Here is a 22,500-nt window from a genome sequence, read left to right as displayed (position 1 = left end):
GATTTAACTTTTAACCATTTCGAGTAACACACATTTCGAGTTTCCATACGGACCTCCAGCGTTGGTTAGTTGTTTATAACGTGACTATATTTATAACTTTTATAACGGACTCCAGCTTCCGGTTTATAATTCGGGTCTGCAGCCAGAGTATAACAAAGGAAATGGCAAGCGGCAACAATGAGTCACGTTAAACCGGACCTTGTACCCACGCTTCTTTTTTACAGTGGGGCATTCAAAAATAAGGTGGATAGGTGTGGTCAAAACACCACCCAGAAAGAACATCAGTAATAAGTTCATCTCTGGAAGCTGCAATACCGCCAATCACAGAGAAGGAGGTGAGGCCACAGCACAAACAGGCAAACAGCATCAATTACAGAGACAGGGAAGTAGGCTATCTTAAATAGATAAATATATAGAAAAGAAAAAAATATATATATACATATACATAATGTATACATATATATGTATACGCTGCTGTAGTATGTATTTTGAATTGTATTAGTCTGGCTCCCCTGGCCAGTGACACTTAGGAATAGTCTAGGCGACAACCAAGAATAGTTTGGTGACAAGCTGGAGAGGCAGGTGACGGTCGGGGAGACGGCACCCGGTACGGGATGGGTTTAGCACCCCAGCCTGGCTCTCTCGTGAGGGAGAAATCCACAAACGCTACGGATCAGCCTCCTGAAAAGCTGTGTAAAGATAGGGTCCTTCAGGCTAGAGCGAGGTGCTCGCCGGCGCCGCAGGCGAATGACGTGCAGCGCACAGGCCTCCTCGAGGCATCCTCGGCATAGTAGGATTGCCTTTTGGGAGGGTCTGGTGAGACAAAGGAGGAGCGCGGCCTGGATTCACCGACAGGGCCTTAGCCCTCCATGCACCGAAGGGTCTTTCAATGCTGCGGTGTAGCACTAACTCTATTGCAGCGTATTGGGCGTGATCGGCCCTTCCGCGGGCAACGTTGCAGACAGAGTAGGAAGGCTGATCCGTGAGCGGCTGCTTCTGGGATGCGGGTCGGGGTCTTAATCTCGGCTGGGTCTACTGGGCGAGGGTGTATGATGTTCGATAGACCCAAAACACCTTACGACTCCAGTTAACATCACAACATCACATACTACAGCGCATGCTGTAGTATGTATTTTGAATTGTATGCATATACGTGTGTGTTTGTGTGTGTGTGTGTGTGTGTGTGTGTGTGTGTGTGTATATCTATCTATCTATCTATCTATATATATATATATATATATATATATATATATATATAGATAGATATAGATATAGATATAGATATAGATATATAGATATATAGCATATAGATATATAGCTATATATGTATATGTCTAGGAAAACAGTATATCAGAGACATATAGAAGTCAATAAAATATTACAGGGCTCAAACTATGACTTGAAATTTAGAGAACTCTTGAAAAGAGTCTAAAGGACTGTTCTGCCATAAGTGAGGGAATAAGGGATTTAATAGAGAGCTATATATAAATCCCCTTAATCATCAGAATTATAAGTTAAGGGATTTAATAAAGAGCTATATATAAATCCCCTTACTCATCAGAATAATATGCATGCATAACACATTTGTTGGCTCAAACTGTGATGAGCAACAACAGAAACGGAAAAATCAATCCCTTTCTGACCGCCAGAGCGGTGCTTTCATTAAGCACTGATATCTCTGTCCAGTGCTCAAGTCTTTACTTGTCATTTTGCCTAAATATTCCATCTTAAAAAGTGACGTTTTTTCCCAAGCACAATCTCCTCTATAAGACCAGCCCATTTAGATCACATGGAGATCGCTATGAACCCACAGAACCGCAAATAGGCTACACAGGCAATAGAAAAATAGACCCCCCCCCCCCCCATTTTTATGGTTATGGGAAGCCAAAAATGCTGAATCAAGTATTTTTAATGCAGAAAAACTAATTTTGAAGGTGTAACAATGTTGTATTTGTCATGTTTTGGGGTTAGGGTTAGGGTTACATTAAACTGAGACCACTGGCGCTTTTAACCCATTGATACCTGATGCAGCATTTGCATGTATATCCCTCATTTGTGTGTGTATCCCTTTAAGACCGCGAACCGCGTCTTAAAGGGATACACACACAAATGCTGCATCAGGTATCAATGGGTTAAAGCAACTGACAGTAGCAGGCTGGTAGCAGGGCACTGCCAAGGTGGCCTTAGGGATCTCAGGGCATCATGGCCAGTGGGAGGGTGCAACGGAGGCCATGGACTCTGTGTAATTCCCACCCTGTTCAACAACCAAACTTGGACGGAATTCAACATTTTCAAATTGGAGGCAGCACATGACAGTGAGGTGCTGGAGTGGCGTGCCTATTACATGCTTTGGCATAATACACGGTTGGACACACACAAACACACCTATACACACACAACAGAGGGTGGACAGCCACTTACACATCAACAAATTGTATCACACACAAACAGATCTCCACATCTGCTGCTCGTGTCATATTCACTCTCACACACACGCACGCACACACACACACACACACACACACACACACACACACACACACACACACACACATCAGTCATCGTGTACATGGGGCCAGCGAGCAGTTTAAATATGCAGCCTGTGTAACTCACAGAGGAATCCATTAACATTTAGCAGCACCTGTTCCCCCTGCACTCCACGGCATCCTAATTGATTACAGCAGCACTGATTACATCGGGGGGGGTGGGGGGGGCAGGTGGAGACAGAGGGAAGGGGAAGCAGGGAGACAGAAAGAGAGAGAGAGACAGACAGAGACAGAAAGAGAGAGAGAGACAGACAGAGACAGAAAGAGAGACAGACAGAGACAGAAAGAGAGAGAGAGAGAGAGAGATTCTTAGGGGAGTTCATACGGGTAAAGTTCCCAGAGATCTGAAGTTGGCAAAGGTCATTCCTCTTTATAAAGCTGATGACGCCCGTCTTTTCACAAATTATAGACCCATATCAATACTAACCTGTTTTTCAAAAATGTTGGAAAAGCTTGTCAACAAAAGAGTCTCTCAGCACCTGGATTTGAATAATATACTTTACAAGCTTCAGCTGATAAAATCATATCGGCACGAGATCAAAATGAATATGCATTAGGTATATTTCTGAACCTGTCAAAACACCTTGTTTTTGACTAGCTAGGTGATAATCTCAAGAACATACAGCAGTATGTAGTCATTAAGGACTGTGAATCATGTAAAGCTACCATCCAATGTGGGGTTCCTCAAGGCTTAATCCTTGGACAGTTATTGTTTCTTATTTCTTCTCATGATGTCGTGAGAAGCGTTTGTCCAATCGACTTCAAAGTTGGCGGGTTCGCTGCTGGGGACCCATGAAAGTAGAGTGTCGGATTTGTATGTATTTTGACTAATTGGGGGGGAGCGGTGCAATCAGGGGAGGATGGGGGTGGGGGTGAAGAGTGGGACAGCATGATGTGTGAATGGGGGAAGGGGAACTGCACTGATGACAAACAACACCGACTACAAGAAAGAAGGAAAAACAATTGTGTGTGTGTGTGTGTGTGTGTGTGTGTGTGTGTGTGTGTGTGTGTGTGTGTGTGTGTGCACCTTGCGTGCGTGCGTGCGTGCGAGGTATTCTGTATGTTGGGTCCGTCTCCATGTTCTGAAATTAAGAGAAAATCTATTGAATGGATTCCAGTTCTCTCTCTCTCCCCTCTCTCTCATTGTCCCTCCCCCTCTTTCTTTCCTTCTCTCTCTCCCTTATCTCTGCTCTCTCTCTCTCTCTCTTGTTGCAGCTGTGAAACTGCTCACTGCAGACTGAAGGTAACTAAAATAAATCTGAAATTGTTTTTTAATGAATGAACCTCTTCAATGAAAAAACACCTTTACAAATCAGAACTTTGTGTGTGTGTGTGTGTGTGTGTGTGTGTGTGTGTGTGTGTGTGTGTGTGTGTGACAAAGTGCAGACTGGCTGAAACTTTGTAAATCTCAGCAGTTAGTGTTTTTTTCTTCTTCTGCAGAAAAGCTGGCAGCATCCAGCTCTGCAGACAGAACTATTTTTATTATTATCTTATATTATTATATAATATATAGAGAGCCAAAGTCACGCCCTCTTCCTGGTTCGGCATATGCACCAAGGGATTTTCTGCGATTATTTTTGCATAGACATTTGGTAAAATGCTTATAAAAAAAGGTTTTACTTGGTCAAACCAAGCGATTCAACTATATTTAGAATCAGGAGAGACCATAGAACATTTCACTCCGGGGGGGAAACATGATGATGATGATGGTGGTTGTTGTTGTTATTTGGAAAACTGTGAATTCACTAAAAACGAGGCACGAGGAAAAAATAAATAATCATTTTCTACTTTATCATTTTCTTTCTGTCTTGAGTGCCTGTAGGCAAAGAAAGGGGAAAAATTATTTCCATCTTACTCTAAAGGCGTGTTTAGGAGGAGCAACATAATACTATGATTTCTTTAAATGATTTATGTATTCCTTTTGATAGAAACTAGCTGACTCAATAGAGCAGTATGCTTCCAATTACTGTGCTCCTTATTTGTCAGTTAGTAATAATAACTCAGTTTCCCGCGGTTGACTATGCTAAATGTACAGGGTGTCCCAGGGAGTGTTGGTGTTGTGTATTCGATGCCCTCACCAAAAGTGTGTCTGTGTGTGTGTGTGTGTGTGTGTGTGTGTGTGTGTGTGTGTGTGTCTTCCAAGTGTCCCCAGCTCATTATTTATGCCTATTTATTTGAATGCACATCACTTGAATGTCTAAGATAACATGATGTTCCTTCAATGCCCGTGGCCTTAATTCACCTCATACATGTGCAAAGCTTTTTAGTGAAGCAAAGGAAAAAGGGAAGGAAGGTGAAAACCTTTGCCTAGTTGAGTGCAGAAAGCTCAGATGAGCAGAGAGCAGATGAGCAGCTCAGTCAACACAGAGATGATCAAATGATTTCAACTCAAACATTTCTGCTGTACTGTATAACACATGGCTGCTAAGAACATCCAAACACAACAATAAGCTGCTCTGTTGTATAAACCAGGTCAGATGTCCTCAAGAGACGCTGTAGCCACAGATGCTACAGCCCAGGGGCCGGTTGCACCAAGTGGTCTTACCTATGCCTGGTCGTAACTCCTACGTCGGTCTTAGTTAAGACCAGTCTTTAGAGTGGATTTACGCCTGTTGCACCAACAGGGCTTACGTCTGGTCTTAACTACGCCGGTCGTAGCAATGCGCGTCCATGTGAATTGCCGGGGAATGCCCCCTGATTGGATGATGTTGCAAAAATGTGCCTCGTGACCTGCTTGGAGCGTCACTGTGCCACTACGCTCTATCAGCCACTACTGTATGTGCATCACTACACCCTCCCTCCTCCCACCCTCCCTTGCTCTGGGGGAAAAATGGCGGCGATTGAGTGCCAGACAGTCTGAATGAAATTGAATGTAACGTTCCCAATTCTATGTATTAAATTCTAAAAAATGACCCTCAACATTTGGGAAGGCTAAGCCACACAACTAGTTTGTTATAATCAAACGTCATGCTTCGAAGGCGACTTTACGACGATGAGGACGGCGAGGACTCAATCACAGCAGGTCTCCGCTGATAGACTACCACGGAGATCTCTTAGAGGCACAGGCACCTTACGCCTCCTCCTGACCAGGCGTAATATTTACGACTGGTCTTAGTGAGAAAAAGGCTTACGCCCTGTTGGTGCAACCGGCGTAGCTGTTAGGTGGTAAAGTTACGACCGGCTTAGCTTAAGACCAGCCGTAAGACCACTTGGTGCAACTGGCCCCGGGGGTTTCACCCTCCTTGCTAGAGTGTCGTCCGGCTCCCATGCCGGAGGTTCTGAGTTCGATTCCCAGCTGCTGGAGGACTACACAACACTCTGACACGAGGGGCTTGTTAGTGTGAAGGAGGTTGTTGTTGTGAAGAGTGGACAGAGAGAGGAGAAGCTGGAGAAACAGACAGATAGACACAGACTCACCCGGGACAGGACCACCTCCAAGCTGATGTTCTGTGGGACAGCGCTGGGAACTGTGGAGACACAAACATCTCATCAAACATCTCATCAGACATCTCAGCTTGATTCTGTTCTAATGTTACCTTGATTAGGTTGCGTTCAAACAGCGTCTTCACCCAGGGACAACGATATAGATTTAACCTTAATTATGAACGGTAAGCTGAAATAACCTGTGCCGACCTCAAAGTAGCTAACGTTAGCTTAGCTAGCTTGCCGTCGGGAAACTGCAGGCAGCAAGTTTACCTGTTGTTGCTTGGCAACACTTGGTAGTCCACTCCTGAGGGAAATGTTTATGTTGCAGAGACAAATAACAGAGAGAAAGTATCTGTTGTCTCACATTACTTTAAAAAGATGTTATTACTTGATTACTAGCTTTGTTGACACTGTACAGCTGTTGTATAAAAGCAATATCACAATCGAGCTAGCCCGTGCTGTTGTACTGTATCGTTTTGTCACAGCTGTGATTATCTTACGACCAAATCACAGCCGTAACGATATTACAGTACAACAGCACAATGCAACCAGGAATAATAACAATGATGATGATGATGATAGTAATAGACAGATGAAAGAAGACAGAATATTTTGGTTCAAATGGTGTGTTGTTATAATCACGACACACACACACAGACACACACACGCACGCACACACACACAACGTTACATGCTAACTCTACTAATCTGCATAAAGCAACCAGCAGCCTGTGATTAACTGTCCACAGCTTATCTATTGATTCAGCTGTGTGCGTGTGTGTGTGTGTGTGTGTGTGTGTGTGTATGCGCGCGCGCGCACGTGTGTGTGAGAGAGAGAGAGAGAGGGAGGGAGAGAAAGAGAGAGAGATTCTGTTGATGTATTTTTCCCTATGTGGGAGTGAGTGTGTGTGTGTGTGTGTGTGTGTGTGTGTGTGTGTGTGATAGGTGCAGTTAGACAACAAGTCATTGTTATCTTCGCTACGCAGACGGAAGACTCACAATACAGCCAGTCTGGCAGTGTGTGTGTGTGTGTGTGTGTGTGTGTGTGTGTACACTATGTGTGTGTGTGTGTGTGTGTACAGTGTGTGTGTGTGCGTGTGTGCGTGTGTGTGTGTGTGTGTGAGAGAGAGAGAGAGAGAGAGAGTCTGTGCGTGTCTGTGTGTGCGTTTGTCCACACGCGCGTGTGTGTATATTGACAAGTATTTCAGATTGTTTTGTGTTGTATGATTTCTGCTGGAAAGATGCCTCCATTCTCTCCGTCTCTCTCTCCCTCTCATTGTCTCTCTCTCTCTCTCCGTCTCATTGTCTCTCTCTCTTTCTCTCTCTCTCCCTCTCTGTCTCTCTCTCTCTCTCTCTTTCCCTCTCTGTCTCTCTCTCCGTCTCATTGTCTCTCTCTCTTTCTCTCTCTCTCTCTCTCTGTCTCTCTCTCTCTGTCTCTCTCTCCCTCTCTCTCTCTCTCTCTTTCTCTCTCTTTCCCTGAAATTTCTGCTGGAAAGATGCCTCCATTCTCTCTGTCTCTCTCTCCCTCTCATTGTCTCTCTCTCTCTCTCCGTCTCATTGTCTCTCTCTCTTTCTCTCTCTCTCCCTCTCTGTCTCTCTCTCTCTTTCCCTCTCTGTCTCTCTCTCCGTCTCATTGTCTCTCTCTCTCTCTGTCTCTCTCTCTCTGTCTCTCTCTTTCCCTCTCTGTCTCTCTCTCCCTCTCTGTCTCTCTCTCTCTCTCTCTTTCTCTCTCTTTCCCTCTCTGTCTCTCTCTCCCTCTCATTGTCTCTCTCTCTCTTTCTCTCTCTTTCCCTCTCTGTCTCTCTCTCCCTCTCATTAGCCCCTTTTTCACAGCCTGTCAACTGTCAAAGCTACGATCTCCGCCGCGTCATTACGCCTCGCTGTCAGGTGAAAAGAAGCGGCTGGCGAGTGCACATCTATCGGAGGACACGTGCTAGTCTACAACTCTCCCCAGATCGACAGAGGGGGCGGAGCAACAGCTGGGACAGCAGGGGGGAATAGAGCTGAACAGTCACGTGACATTTTATTTTGCCCAGGAAGAGAGTTCATTCATTTTTCCATAGAAATTTCGAAAAATCCTTATCCACCTTATTTCTAGCGGCCATGATGCCTATGCATTTTTCTTCCGGTGTGATCCTCCCAGCCTTGTTGCTGACAGCTTGAAACCCGTCTGGGCGAACGAAGCAAATCACTAATCAGGTCCAGCTGGGCAAAAATCTCGTCGATAAATATCCCTTTAAGAGCGCAGTGCATCATGTGTACTGTGGCTAATGTTAGCGGCTAGCTAGCTATGTTACATGGCAGTAAAACGCCACTGAATGACCAAATTAATATAACTTTTAACCATTTTGAGTAACACTGTTTCCATACGGATCACCCTCGTTAGTTTATTGTTTTTAACCATAACGTGGCTATATTTGTCACATTCTGTATCCTAGTCTGATACTCTGAAAATACTGGGAGGCGGGCCATCTGTCGATGATTTGATTTGACAGTTCTGGGCACTGGCGTTGGCGTTGGGCAATCCTGGCTAGTTCCACCCCCAAATCGATTGTGTTCTGGTGCAAAGCGAGTGGCTTCCAGGACGAACAGGCTCTCTGACTCGCGCGCCACTAACGTTATTTTAGAACAGTGCAGTAAATACAATGTTCCTGGAACGCGAGTTTAACAAAACAGTTACATGTCCTCAGCATTCTACATCAAATAAAGACATTACTGTTTGTTTTATTTGGTATGTTACATACGTATTGGCCAAGTTATGTTCAATTCAGCCAGGGTACAAGGGAGTGTAGGCGGCCATCTTTTCAAATCAAGTAGAATACCGTTTTAGGAAATGGCAAGCTGCAACAATAAGTCATGTTAAACCGGAACTTGTACCCACAATTATTTGTACAGCGGGGCATTCAAAAATAAGGTGGATATGATTTTAAGGCTGAAACCAAGTTAACCCGTGACCTGCTGAATCGTGACGACCATAAAACATTTCAGTTGGAGCAAAAACAAAATTAAATAAAGATGCCCCCCCCCCCCCCGCCCACCACCAATGAACAGTTCTTAATGGCTTACCTGGTTAAATAAAGGTTCAATCAAATCAAATCAAAAGAACAGAACCCCACACACATTTCTGCTCAAACATGATGGGGCCTTTACTGCCCACCATGCTATTTCAATAGCTGCTGTCACCTTCCCTCTTTTTTTCATTCTGGCCACATTATCATACACACACACACACACACACACACACACCAAGCGTGCACGTACACACTTCTTCTGCCCTGTGTGTGTGTGCGTGTGTGTGTGTGTGTTGAGCGAGTGGAGTGTCAGACTGCATTAGCGTCACAGGCTGAGAGGCTGAAAGCATCTCCCTGCTTAATTATAGGACCACGAGTCAACTAATGAAACCACACACAAAGAGGGCGTGTGTGTGTGTGTGTCTGTGAGAGAGAGAGAGAGAGAGAGAGAGAGAGAGAGAGAGAGAGAGAGAGAGAGAGAGAGAGAGAGAGAGGAGTGAGCGTGTGTGAGTGAGAAGGAGAGATTTTTTGATGGCTGAAAAGAAATCCTATAATGAATCCCCCTTTTAGATCGGCCCAAAAAGCCACTAAGAAACAAACGACAGGCTTTTTCTTCAGTCTAAAAGTGACCAAGCGGTTTACTGATACCGTTTCAATGCCTCTGCAATGCACAATTTTTTTATCGGATCGATTTGGATCCGCAAATCCGTCTACACGGAAAGAGTGCCAGTCTTCAACTCGGCAAGCATAACGTAATGGATTCTAGGAGTGAGTTTGCATTAACATTAATCCCAGTGTTCTGTTTAAACACACCACGGCGGTCTAAAAATTTTACTGCTTATTTATCATTATTTACCTTACAAGTAGGGCTGCAAATTGTAGGCAAATTCGCAAATCGACCGTCGGTAATGTTAACGAGCAAGCAATCGATTAACTGTAATTAAAATGCCAGATTTACCAAACCATACCAAATAAGTGTTTTTTTTTGCTCAATCAAACGCTTTATTTCCACAGCAGCAACATATTGCATATTCCCAAAGCCACATCGGCCACTGGTCAAACGCCTCTGAGCCACATTGGCCCCTGGTCAAACGCCTCTGAGCTGTACTCAGTTTGGTTCTCACCATCAGACAGTGTTTGGACGCTGACAGGCTGGCCAGCGGCTCCGGCGCCATAGCGGTTGAGTGCCGCCACGCTCACGCTGTACTCTGTGAACGGTGCCAGGCCCTCCATCTTGTAGTTCAGCCCGTTCACCTCCAGACTCTGAAACACACAGAGGAAACTCAATCATATCAGGAGCAATTAAATAATAACAATAATCATCATCATCATCATCATCGTCGTAGTAGTACTAGTAGTAGTTGTTGTTGCGCCCCCCGGAGGTAACACGGGGGTGCAAACCTATGACCCTTGTTAAGCAGGGAATCTAAAGCTACACTACCCGGACACCCAGTCTGTAAACATGTTTTAATCCTGTTGTAAAGTCGGGCCTAACCCTAACCCTAACCCTAACCCTAACCCTTTTTGGATACAGCCCCAAGTGGCCATTTGAGGTACTACACCTTTGCAATATCACTTCTGTCAAAGCCCGAGCTAGCCGCCTAGTACGTACCTGCTCCTTGGCCCCGTGGCCCTGGCTGCACAGCAGTCTGTAGCCCAGCAGGGGGCCGTTGGGCTGGGCTGGAGGCTCCCAGCTCACCTGGACCGAGGTGGGGGACAGAGGCTCTGCCTGGAGGCTCTCCACCACGCTGGGTACCTGGACTGTACACACAGCAACACTGCTTAAAGCCCCCTCCAGTGGATTTGCTAATTTCTAAGATAGTTCATGTATTGCTGAGTCATGACGTGGTCTAGGGCTGTCACTTTTTCCCAAAATAAAGTTAGAACGAACTTTAATTGCCCGCAAAATGTTCGAATATATTCAAAGTTTTTTGGTTAATTAATTAATTTTTTATTTTATTTTTTTGCAGGCCAGGCCACCGGGCATCGGCCCGACGTGCCCGATTATGCAGTCCGCGCCTGCCGGTTACATCGTATAAATATATATAATATAATATAAAATATTAAAAGAATATAAAAAAAAATTCCTCAGCTGTCATGGTCCAGTCAGTCAGCTCCTCTCCGCTGCTGTGTTAGCTTGGACACTCACAGTCACAACACTGCCTCACAAACTTGGCTGCATCCAACTCGAGACAACTTTTCAGACCCTGGAGACAATAAGAGACTAACGCGACAAATCTGGAGACTTTTTCTGACATGGGATTAACATTACCAGCAAGTAGCAGTTGGTTAATTAAAACAAAAAAACAAACAAAAAACAATTTAATAAAAAAAAAAAAAAAAAAAAATCGAACAGGTCAATTATACATTCGAACATGCCCTCCTCCCCCACATTCGAAGTTAAATTCGAATTTTGAATAAAAAGTGACAGCCCTAACGTGGTCTGTTGATTAGCCACACTGTTTGTCCTCATTTTGTGCTAAAGACAAACGTCAAAAAGTATTTGAGGCAGTCGCACACATCCAAACAAACGTAAAGCAGGTGCAGGAACCAAAAAACAGTACAGTATGAAAAAAGGAAGGTCTGCACACTGAAGCTCCAATTTTACCTTTTATTTAGCCATCCACAAGTGACCTTTCGAGCTATCTCTCTTCCTCCACTTAACTCATTGAGTGCCAGCCACTTTTGGAGAACGGACGCTCCCAGTGCCAGAGTTTCAGAGCGTTGTAAACATGTAAACACCGAACACGCACAAAGAACGAGGAGACTCTATTGTATCATCAGCAAAAAAAAGTTTATTGATACCATTTTCCGTTCTTTAGTTATGAGCCGGAGAAGATAGGTTGTTTTCAGCAAAAACAGGCGTTTCAAATTAGAAGCTGAGATATTCAGCCTTTTGTGAAATAAAGCATTTCAAGCACATTCACTGACTCTGAAGCTAATATTTTCTGATGTAGTGACGTGGTGTAGTTGTGTGGTGCCCTGCGTGCCCCACCCCCCTCTCCCCCCCCCTCAGCTGCAAACTCCTCCCCACACTAACACACAGCCTCACGCACCCAGCGTCTATTTTCGGAGTGCTCCGTTTTTGTGCGCCGGCTCCCAGCGCGACACCGAAAAGCCAAACCGGACTGCTGAGAATGGTTTGGCCCTTCGGCGTCGGGTGCTGCTTTTCTGGCAGCTAATCGTGTGGACAAACTATGCAGCAGAGACAGAGGGGCTCAGTTGTGGGCGTGGATTGACTGCTGTTCGCAGCCAACGTTAACTCCAGCCAGAGCAATCTATATGGCTCTGGCTGCAGCATGCATCGGTTTCTCTTTCATCACGGGGCTTTTTCCTGCTGTTTTCCTGACCTTTCTCTAATCTGGAGAGCACTGTCGCCACCTAATGAGTCCGTAAAATAGGTTATACACCTTCAATAGCTACAATATTTGTACAGGAGATGCCTGAGGCTTTGATCCACGTCCCACCGTCAAAAAACGCATTAAAAAAAAAAACGATTTTTCAGACGGCAGCCCGTCTTTATTGTCACACAACACACTACAACACATGCACGGAGGGCCACAACACACACATGCTGACGGTGGCCGGTGAAATTTGTCCTCTGCATTTAACCCATCCTGGCTTTGTCCTTTCCTCCTGGGGCAGGCCAGGAGCAGTGGTCGCTTTCTCGTACAGCGCCCGGGGACCGACTTCGGATGTTGTCGTCACTGGTCGGATGACGATGACGATCTGATCTTCTGCATGTTTTTAGTGGGGGGGGGGGGTTATATACGGAGGAACCCCGCTGGGGGAGCACGGGGAGAACATGCAAACTCCACACAGACAGAAAGGCCCTTACGACGAGATACCCCACCTGGGCAGTAGGCACTGAAGATATGGGGGGGAACACAACCACAGCGCCCACAGTGTCCCAGGCGAGAATCGAACTCAGGACCTTCTGACTGCGAGGCGACAGCTCTACCACTGAGCCACCGTGCCCCGGCATTTGACGCCGATCGACGTCATTGGCACTCAACGTTACTATTTACTTTGATGCCGATCGACGTCATTGGCACTCAATGAGTTAATAAAAGGTAAAATTGGAGCTTCACCTTCCTTTTTTCATAAAGACAAACGTCAGACATAATAATGCTCTGACGTCTGACGCATGATAGACAGTAAATACATACAGTATAGCCTCTGGTATTAACTAGCTGTTAGGGACTGTCCAATATTTACATGGCGGGCCGTGGGCTTAAATATGACATTAACAAAAAAAAATCAACTGCCCTTTTGGGGTGTCACGATACATCGATCAGCAGTGAAAACATCGATATGAATTACTATGTTTTATTTATTTTAATTATTTGTTTTTTATTCAGGGACAGTGCACATTAATCAATATCAATATCAATGTAAATGTAACTATAACAGCCAATTTGCACCTGTAGTCCCTGAGCAGGAGACAATTAAAAGGTGGGCTACATTAAAAGTAATTCATAGAAAGCACAAAATATCACATATCATACGATGTGTGTGTGGGGGCGTGCGTACGGTCAGGTTCTGTGGTGATCTTCAGCAGAGCAGAGCTCTCTCCTTGGCCCAGGTGGTTGTATGCCACGGCCCTGAAGGTGTAGCTCTCCTCTGGCTTCAGGCCGGACACCATGAGCTCCAGAGAGTCCGGCTCCGACACGTTCACTGACCGCTCCCTGTGTGGGAAAAACACAGCAGCGATACAAGGTGACACCTTCACTGACCACTCCCTGTGTGGGAAAACACAGACCCTATAAAAAAAATCACTCCCGTTTTGAAGCCTAGATTATGGGAGTGTGACTGTCACCATCTTGGGGTCTTCATCCCCAAAACTATCGTCTATTTGACTATAAACAAGTTATAATAATAATAATAATAATAATAATAATAATAATAATAATAATAATAATAATAATAATACATTTAATTTATAGAGCGCTTTTCTAAAAACTCAGATGCTTTACAGTACATGATTTAAAAATAAAACACTTTAAAAACAAGAATTACATAGCATAAAAATCACACATGACATAAATAACCAAACATTAAAAGCAGTTTTGAATAGGTGGGTTTTGAGTAAAGATTTGAACTGGGGGAGGTCGGTGCAGTCACGGATGTGTTTTGGGAGTGAGTTCCAGAGGGGCGGCAGCTATGGAGAAGGCTCTGTCACCCCAGTTCCGGCGCTTGGTCCTGCTGAGTGGTGGGGCTAGGAGGTTGGCATCAGAGGAACGGATGCTGCGGGAAGGAGTGTGGTGGTGAAGCAGGTCGGTGAGATAGGAGGGGGCCTGGTTGTGGAGGGCTCTATGAGTGAGGAAAAGGACTTTAAACTGGATTCGTTGCGGGACAGGGAGTCAGTGGAGGTTCTGAAGGACGGGGGTGATGTGATCACGGGAGCGGGTGTGGGTGAGGAGGCGTGCAGCAGAATTCTGAATGTACTGTAATTTGTTGAGGACCTTGGATGATGAACCATAAAGAACGCTATTGCAATAGTCGATTCTGGAAGTGATGGATTAGAGTTTCAGCAGCAGGGAAGGAGAGTTATGGGCGGAGACGAGCTATGTTTTTTAGATGGAAAAAGGCAGTTCTGGTGATGTGTTTGACATGGTGATCGAGTGAGAGGTTGCTGTAACAGATGACTCCAAGGTTATGGATGTTATGTTAAAGCAGCTACGAGCAAGATTTTCGATTGTTATTAAACAGTATAATTATAATATTGATGCATCACATCTTACCTATAATAGTAGCTGAGACCAAAGCCGTGTGAATCGGAGATTGCTCTCTTGATGATTATAGAGTCTGTGTCTGTCTACTAACCTCGCGTCACCAGGCTCTCTCTCTCTATCTGTCTGCGGGCCGGATAAACCCGGAAGTGAAACGAAACGGTTTACGGCAGCTGCCTGCCTTCAACCGTTTCGCTCTGCCTAGCAACAGACCATAAACACGGAGAACGCCATGCAGGGGCTTGCTACTCTCGCGAACATCTCTCGTTATATTCTAACAGTTTGTTTGGAAGTAATTTTGTTATTTTGTGGTTATGGCCGAAGTGGCTGCCGCAAACCGTTTCATTTCACTTCCTGATCTGCCCCGGCCACAGACAGAGACAACACTGGCCGATTCACTCGGGGTTCAATCGAGACTACTCGGCGTTGGTCTCGTCTACTATTAGAGGTAAGATGTGATGCATCGATATTAAATTTAGACTGTTTAATAACAATCGAAAATCTTGCTCGTAGCTGCTTTAAAATCACCCCCCAATTGTTATGAAAGGATACATTATCTACAGACCAAAACTGTGTTTTGAAGCACTAACATCCACGTCTTAGGACTCATTCCTGCGCTACTCTATTAATTGCATTTGTAGTTCAGTCCCAGAGCTCGTTTAGAGCCAGACTTCGTTAGGGGCGACACAGCAGAACCAAAGAACTGGAGAAAACCAGGCTCTTACCTCTCGACTCCATCCTGAGAGTAATAAACGCCGTAGGTCTGGACCGCTCCTCCGGCCTCCAGCGGGGGGCGCCAGCTGAGCCGGACTGACCGGCTTGACACTAGGACAGGGACCAGGTCGCGGGGGGCAGAGGGGAGGGCAACGCCCGGGCTGGGGGACACTGGGGGGGGATCAGAGGAGGAGTAAGTCAATGGGGAGCCAGACGGAGCAAGCGGAGGGCTAAGGAGGGAGGGGTGGGCGGGGCTATGCTGAGTGGGTGTGGCCTCTGTTTACAGTTTACCCAGGGGAGGGGGCGGGGGGGGGGGGGTGCAAGGGAGATACAAGGAGGTGGAGGGGAGGCATGGGGCATTGGGGGGGGGGCAACACAAAGAGAAATAGAGGAGCAAATGGAGGATGAAATGCGGAGATAAGGAAAGGAGAAGACGTGGAAGAGAGGAAGATAGGAAGGAAGGAAGGAAGGAAGGAAGGAAAAAGAGTGGAGAAGATCACAGACTAGAAGAAAAAGTGGCAGGTACATGTGTGTGTGTGTGTGTGTGTGTGTGTGTGTGTGTGTGTGTGTGTGTGTGTGTGTGTGTGTGTGTGTGTGTGTGTGTGTGTGTGCGCGTATGAGAGTGCGTGTAGAGAATTTGAAGAGTTTGGTTCCAAAATTAGATCCATTTTGAAAAACAGTGACTGCTGACTGAAGAAAATTAACAATGAATACTGTTCAAAATTACTCAATCTGACAAAATTACAAAAAACAGCATTATAACATTGAACATTCGCAGAACTGTGTCCTGAGTCTGTGATCAAATTGATGCTAGCACATGCGTGGTGTCTTTCAGCAGTTTGCCTCAGTGGCCACTGTAAAAACAAAAATCTCAATCCATCGCAAAACAAAATAAATCCTCAACCCAAATTCATTGCATACATTGTACTATTTTGTCATCATATTGCATATATTTCCACAAATTAAATAATTAAATTCCTGAGACATACAAACATATTAATATTTAAATTCAGAAGACACAACTGTTGTACAAAAAGTTGTATTGCTTGGTTTGCTCAGGAGTGACTGGAAAACATGATTATATAACATTATAGTAGGCCACTATAGGAAAGTATATTCTAATTTACGTTGATATTGTACAAACGCCAACATTTCATTCTGACGATTGAGTTGCTTTATAATGGGGAGATGTAACCAGTCAGCTTAATCAGAACGCGCACGCACGCGCACACACACACACACACACACACACACACACACACACACACACACACACACACACACACACACACACACACACACACACACACACACACACACACAGAGGAAGAGCTGATGGCCTTGTCCCACTTCGATTCTGAAGCACTGTGTGTGTATGTGTGTGTGCGTGTGTGTGTGTGTGTGTGTGTGTGTGTGTCAGGGGTAATTATGGAGGCTATCATTTCACACAACACATAAAGACTCCCAACTGAAAACTAATCTTCTAGAACCACACTGACACCAATCGCCCCACACCAATAACATCCTCATAACTCACCCCTCTCTCTCTCCCTGCCTCCCCCTCTCTCTCTCTCTGTGAACAGGGCCAGTTTTAGGGCTGCAGCTATCGATTATTTTAGTAATCGAGTATTCTACCGATTCATCCATCGATTGATCGAGTAACCAGATAAGAACTACTTTCGCGTTATTAACACTTTCAGTGCCACGGCCCTTGGGCAAAAGGTTGCTTGCTGTGCCACATAGGCCGCAATGCATTTTAAAACAGTCATATAATTTTTTTAATAATTACTATGTAAACACTGAACACGCACAAATAACGATGAGACTCTCTTCTATCACCTGCAAAAAAAAGTTTATTGATCCCATTTTCCGTTCTTTAGTTATGAGCCGGAGAAGATAGCTTGATTGAACGAAAAACATACCTTTTTTTCTACGAGCTGAGATAATGAGCCTTTTGTGAAATTAAACATTTCAAGCACATCTCTGACTCTGAAGCTAATTTTCTGATGTCTGGGTCTGTCTGGGTGAAGTGTATGCTGCTCTGCTGCTCTCCGTGCTCCCCCCCCCCCCCCCCCCCCTCAACTGCACACGCCTCCTGGGTGTGTCTTATGTGTCTGGTGGCTCTCAGTCTCTGCTGAGTTTGCTGCGCACACACAGTGAATGGTGCGCGACATTCAGCTTTTTGGTTCCGCGTGTGTTTGTCACGGGCTGGCATGCTTCCAGTTCGGAATAATAATGCTGATTATGTGAATGTGCTGTTGCAGCGTACATGGAAGTGCTCAGTTGTGACAGCGGATGCTGCTGCTGGGGGCACAGCTGGCGTTGTGCTCGTTTATGGAGGCACGTCGATGCATACGGACGGATGCAATGCGATTTCCTCATTTTCACCAGTGACTATTTCTGTGTGTTTGGCTCCTTTTTCTCTGATCAGGAGAGTGCTGTCGCCACCTAATGGGTTTGTAAAATAGGTTATCGACCTCCAATAGCTACAATATTGTTAGAGGCGACGTAAGAAGCTTAGATCGACACCCCCCCGTCAAAAAAACAATTTGGAGTTATGACGCCATTTGGCGTCGCTGGCACTGTACAGTAAATTTCTAATGACGCCATATGGCGTCGCTGGCACTGAACGTGTTAAAGAGCAACAGTAATTATACAATGGGAAATATGTCTCTTAAAATGAACAACTACATTGGTTTCATTTTTAGAAAAAGAATTAATTTTATTTCTTAAATTGCATACAACTGAATACAATAATCAAGTGGCATGATTGTCAGACTGTGGGACTCCATTTCTGTTCCTCCCCAAGAAAGACACACATCTCCCCCTGATACGCCATACTGTCCGTCTTCTTAAGCTTGTTCTTCAACTTGAATTTGATGTCTTCATACTTTTCCTCCGTCATGTTCATGAAGTAGGTTCTTCTTGATGGAAGCGTGGAGCTGGGATTGAAAGTGAAAATCATTTTCTGGAAGCCTTCATCCTCCACCATGGACAGTGGGAGCATGTCTGTAACAATCAGGCTCAGAATGCTGTCTGTGAACTCAGCTGCTTCTGCTCCGTTGAACATGATGGAGCTGTCCATACGACGCTGTGATTTACTGAAAAAGAGATGAATTAATTATTATTATTGATACTTATTACTAGGCCTAAAATGATGCTGTAAGTTCATATAGGACGAATCAGCGTGACGTCACTTGCCACCCAGAAATGCGGAACCCCGCTGCAGTTAATAGTATGAGTTGTGCCAAACAAACGTTAATATCTCAAAAACTATACATCACATCGCTTATATTTTGACATTCTGAGTGCGAGCAGAATTAGCTCAAGAGTTTGATGTATAATGTTGTGTTAAAGTTGTGTGAACTGTCACAGTTTTTAAAATGTAAACAGAGTTGGCCGGCTAGAGTCAGACACTCGAGCCTTGTGCCACTTGGGCTCCATAGGGTTCCATTGCCGTTGCCACCCAGTAACGTGGTTTGTTTACCAAAATGCTGCTCGGCTGATCCCTCGTATACAACTGGCTAATGTACATTTATCACCAACTATTATTTTGCTTTCTCAGCTTTCTTCTTAATGCATCACTGTGTGTGTGTGTGTGTGTGTGTGTGTGTGTGTGTGTGTGTGTGCGTGTGTGTGTGTGTGTGTGTGTGTGTGTGTGTGTGAATGGATTATAGCGCGTCATGTAACGTTATTGGAAATAATCACGCCTAGCCTTGCTTGGTGCACAGCACTGCTAACCGGCTGATGATGTTGAGCTAACATTAGCCGCTAACGTCAGGTGAGGTTGTGCTTTGTATTTCTCCTCACAAAAAGCCACATCAAAAAACGCTGTGTGAATGCAGCAGCTAGCCGTCATATTGACCAACTAGCCTTAATCTTTTTTTTTTTTTTATCACTTTATTTCTCAGTTTTCACAGAAACACAAGGATATCACAAAATACAGTATGAAAACTCTTTTTCTTTTTCTTTTTCCCTCCCTCCCTCCCACCCCATGGGGACTGACAAAAAAACAACAAAAAAAAAAAAAAAAAAAAAAAAAGTGCGTACAGTTATTTGGCTCATAGTAAACTACCTTTTCTCTGCTGTAATTAGACACTGTTCTCTCACAATTGGTCAATAATATATTTAATAAAGGGTTGCCATATGCTATTGAAATTATACTTAGGCCCTCGTACAGCCAATCTAATCTTTTCTAGTTTCAAAAATTGTAATGTATCTCTGATCCAGTGTTTAAAAGAAGGAGGGGCAGCCTGCTTCCAATTTAATAAAATGAGTCTCCTGGCTAAGAGTGTACAACTAGCCTTAATCTTGATTAGCAATCATATTGATTAACTTAATGTTAGTTACCTTGTCTCGGGTCCCAGGTCCGCTCCAGTTATGGACGTCTTCTGGTAGGCAAGTACGGTCTTACAATAGACACACTCTACAGAGTTTTCGTTCTTTTTCAACTTGAAAAGATCCCAAAACAGAAAACAACAGATTATGTCGTTTTCTGTGGCCTGTCAGGCCAGTTTCTTCACTATTTTCTATTTATTTTCTCCACTTTGCAGCCCTTCGTAGCCTCGTCTTCCACATCGGAAGCGTGTTGTGCCACACTAATAAGCGTCCGTGTGAAACACAGTCTAAATATCTAAATATACATCTATACATTCTATGGGCTAAATGCCGTGTCGATTCAAATCCTTTTTGCCTCCATAATTTTTGGGAATCGAATTATTCGAGTTACTCGAGGAATCGTTTCAGCCCTAGCCAGTTCAAAGGAATACGGTGACATTTCTGGGAGATTCCCGACAGTAAGACCGTAGAGAAGATAGATAGTTGGCTGATAGTTGGCAGGACGGACTAGCATACCGCCGTTAAATCACCAAATACACATTCCAACAATGCCAAAATGCTCTACAAAGCTTGTACAAATGTAAAGCAAAAACATAGCCAGAACCACTTTCCTGACAAACCCAGAAGTGACTGTTAGGGCTTTCACACCGGCAGGGCTCCGTGCCGGTTCCGGTTCCAGAACCCTAATCTGAACTGGCCGGCGCGTTCAGACCGAGAAAATAATTGGTTCGGAACCTGAAAAGTTGGTTCTCAGCGGAACCAAAAAATAGTTGGTTTTCCTTGGGAACCGTGACATCATCAGTGGGCGTGTCTCATTCTAGGCTGTGAAAACGAGCAGGAAGGAGAAGAAGGCAGTGACAACACAGAGAAAAATAATTTGCAGTGGTCTCCTGAGGAAACCAAATGTTTAGTGGCGATTTGGGCATCTACCGAATCTCAAGAAAAGCTAGAAAGCAGTACAAGAAAGAGCAAATCATATGCCGAACTTGCAGAAGAGAGGGCCAAGGCTGGGTTCACTCGAACGCCAGACCAAATAATTAATAAACTTAAAAAAATAAAAATAAACTGAAGAAGGACTACCGAATAATGTCCTCCCACTTTGGTTCCGCTTAAACTGGTGTGAACACGGGCTGGTTCGCCAGAAAGCACCAAGGTTCTGAGAATCCAGAACGGAGCCAGAGCCAGAACCAGAACCGTGTCTGTCTGAAAGCGCTATGTGTGAACTTAGGTTTGGGAGCAGTGCCACACCTCAACCCCTCCTCTAACCACTAACCACTCCTCTAATCACGGGCGGCTGTGGCGGTACCTAGCTCAGGAGGTAGAGCGGGTTGTGCAGTCATCGCTTTGGATAAAAGAGGTCGGTGGTTCGATTCTCGCCTCCTCCAGCATGTCGAAGCGTCCTTGGGCAAGATACTGAACCCCAAATTGCTCCTGATGGTGTGCCAGCACCCTGCGGGTGTACGAATGGGTGAATGTACCTACTGATTGTAAGGCGCTTTGGATAAAAGCGCTATATAAATGCAGGCCATTTACCATTTTTAATCACCTGACAAGCTTACTCATAACCTGGCGAACCCATTCTGCACTCCCCCACCCCCTCATTCATGCATCTTCCTATCGCATCCCTAATTCAATCTGGTGCATACCGCTCCCACATCTCTTTCTGTATCTCATCTAGCTTCTGTCTGGGGATGTCTCTATAGAAATACGCCTGAGATGGAACTCCCACTCTGAGACTCACTCCGCCCGGTCTTCAGCACGTCCTCCCAGACCAGCCTAACAGATGACATCCTCCATCGTCACTTCAGCATACAGTACACACACACACACATCTGAACTTTCATTCAACCCTTCAAAGATACAGTATATTGTTGCGGCGCGGTCCTGGCTAGTGAACTGGTGATGTATTTGCTTACTAAATTGCAATGCCTCGCAATACATTATTTCATAATGTGGTGAATGCACGAGTCACAACATGTACATAAGGGGTACATGAGAGTGTTTTTGCGGCTGTTGGAATGAATGTGTATTTGGTGATTTAAGGGGGTGGGTTAGCCCGTACCACAGACTACCAGTCATTGTGCTAAGCTAACTAGCAGGAGGGGTTAGCCCGTACCACAGACTACCAGTCATTGTGCTAAGCTAACTAGCAGGAGGGGTTAGCCCGTACCACAGACTACCAGTCATTGTGCTAAGCTAACTAGCTCTGTTAGCCCGTACCACAGACTACCAGTCATTGTGCTAAGCTAACTAGCAGGAGGGCGCTAATAGCCGCTGTGAACAGGGCCTCTCTCCCTCCCTCATTTTGTTCCTCTCGTTCTCATCATCTGATAAGCTCCTCCCCTCCCCCCACTTGTCATCTCCACTCGTTTTCGTTCTGTCGTTTCTTCCTCTGACAAGTGTGTGTGTGTGTGTGTGTGTGTGTGTGTGTGTGTGTGTGTACGTGTGAGCTGCTCAGAGAAATCCAATTTCTCCCTGGGCTCAGAGGTCAAGCGGGCTCTGACTCTCCACGGAGTCTTTAAACGCTTTGTCTGTCTGCACGTGTCAATACAGCTCCACTGACCACACACATACACACACACACACACGCGCACACGCGCGCGCGCGCACGCGCACACACACACACACACGCAAACACACACACACACAAATGCACACACACGCACGCACTCATGCTGCGTTCATGTGCTCCTCAGATATAATACATAATTGATGACTTATATAGCGCTTTTC

The 22,500-nt window shown here is 45.1% G+C and overlaps 1 protein-coding gene across 1 annotated transcript in view; it reads right to left on the bottom strand.

Moving 5' to 3' along the window:
• The window catches only part of dcc (DCC netrin 1 receptor), a gene marked incomplete at both ends in the record, with an annotated part of 118,699 nt that overhangs the window by 44,349 nt on the left and 51,850 nt on the right, over positions 1-22,500 (bottom strand). The window contains 5 exons of the mRNA XM_083641075.1: positions 5,964-6,013; positions 10,108-10,246; positions 10,596-10,744; positions 13,517-13,671; positions 15,441-15,600. Coding sequence (XP_083497201.1) covers positions 5,964-6,013; positions 10,108-10,246; positions 10,596-10,744; positions 13,517-13,671; positions 15,441-15,600 — 653 coding nt within the window. The remainder of the gene's footprint in view (positions 1-5,963; positions 6,014-10,107; positions 10,247-10,595; positions 10,745-13,516; positions 13,672-15,440; positions 15,601-22,500) is intronic.

Source organism: Poromitra crassiceps (genome assembly GCF_964638095.1).
Source record: "Poromitra crassiceps genome assembly, chromosome: 8".
NCBI lineage: Eukaryota > Metazoa > Chordata > Actinopteri > Beryciformes > Melamphaidae > Poromitra > Poromitra crassiceps.
Note: the sequence above shows the minus strand (reverse complement) of the source record. Positions and strands in the feature narration are given on the sequence as shown.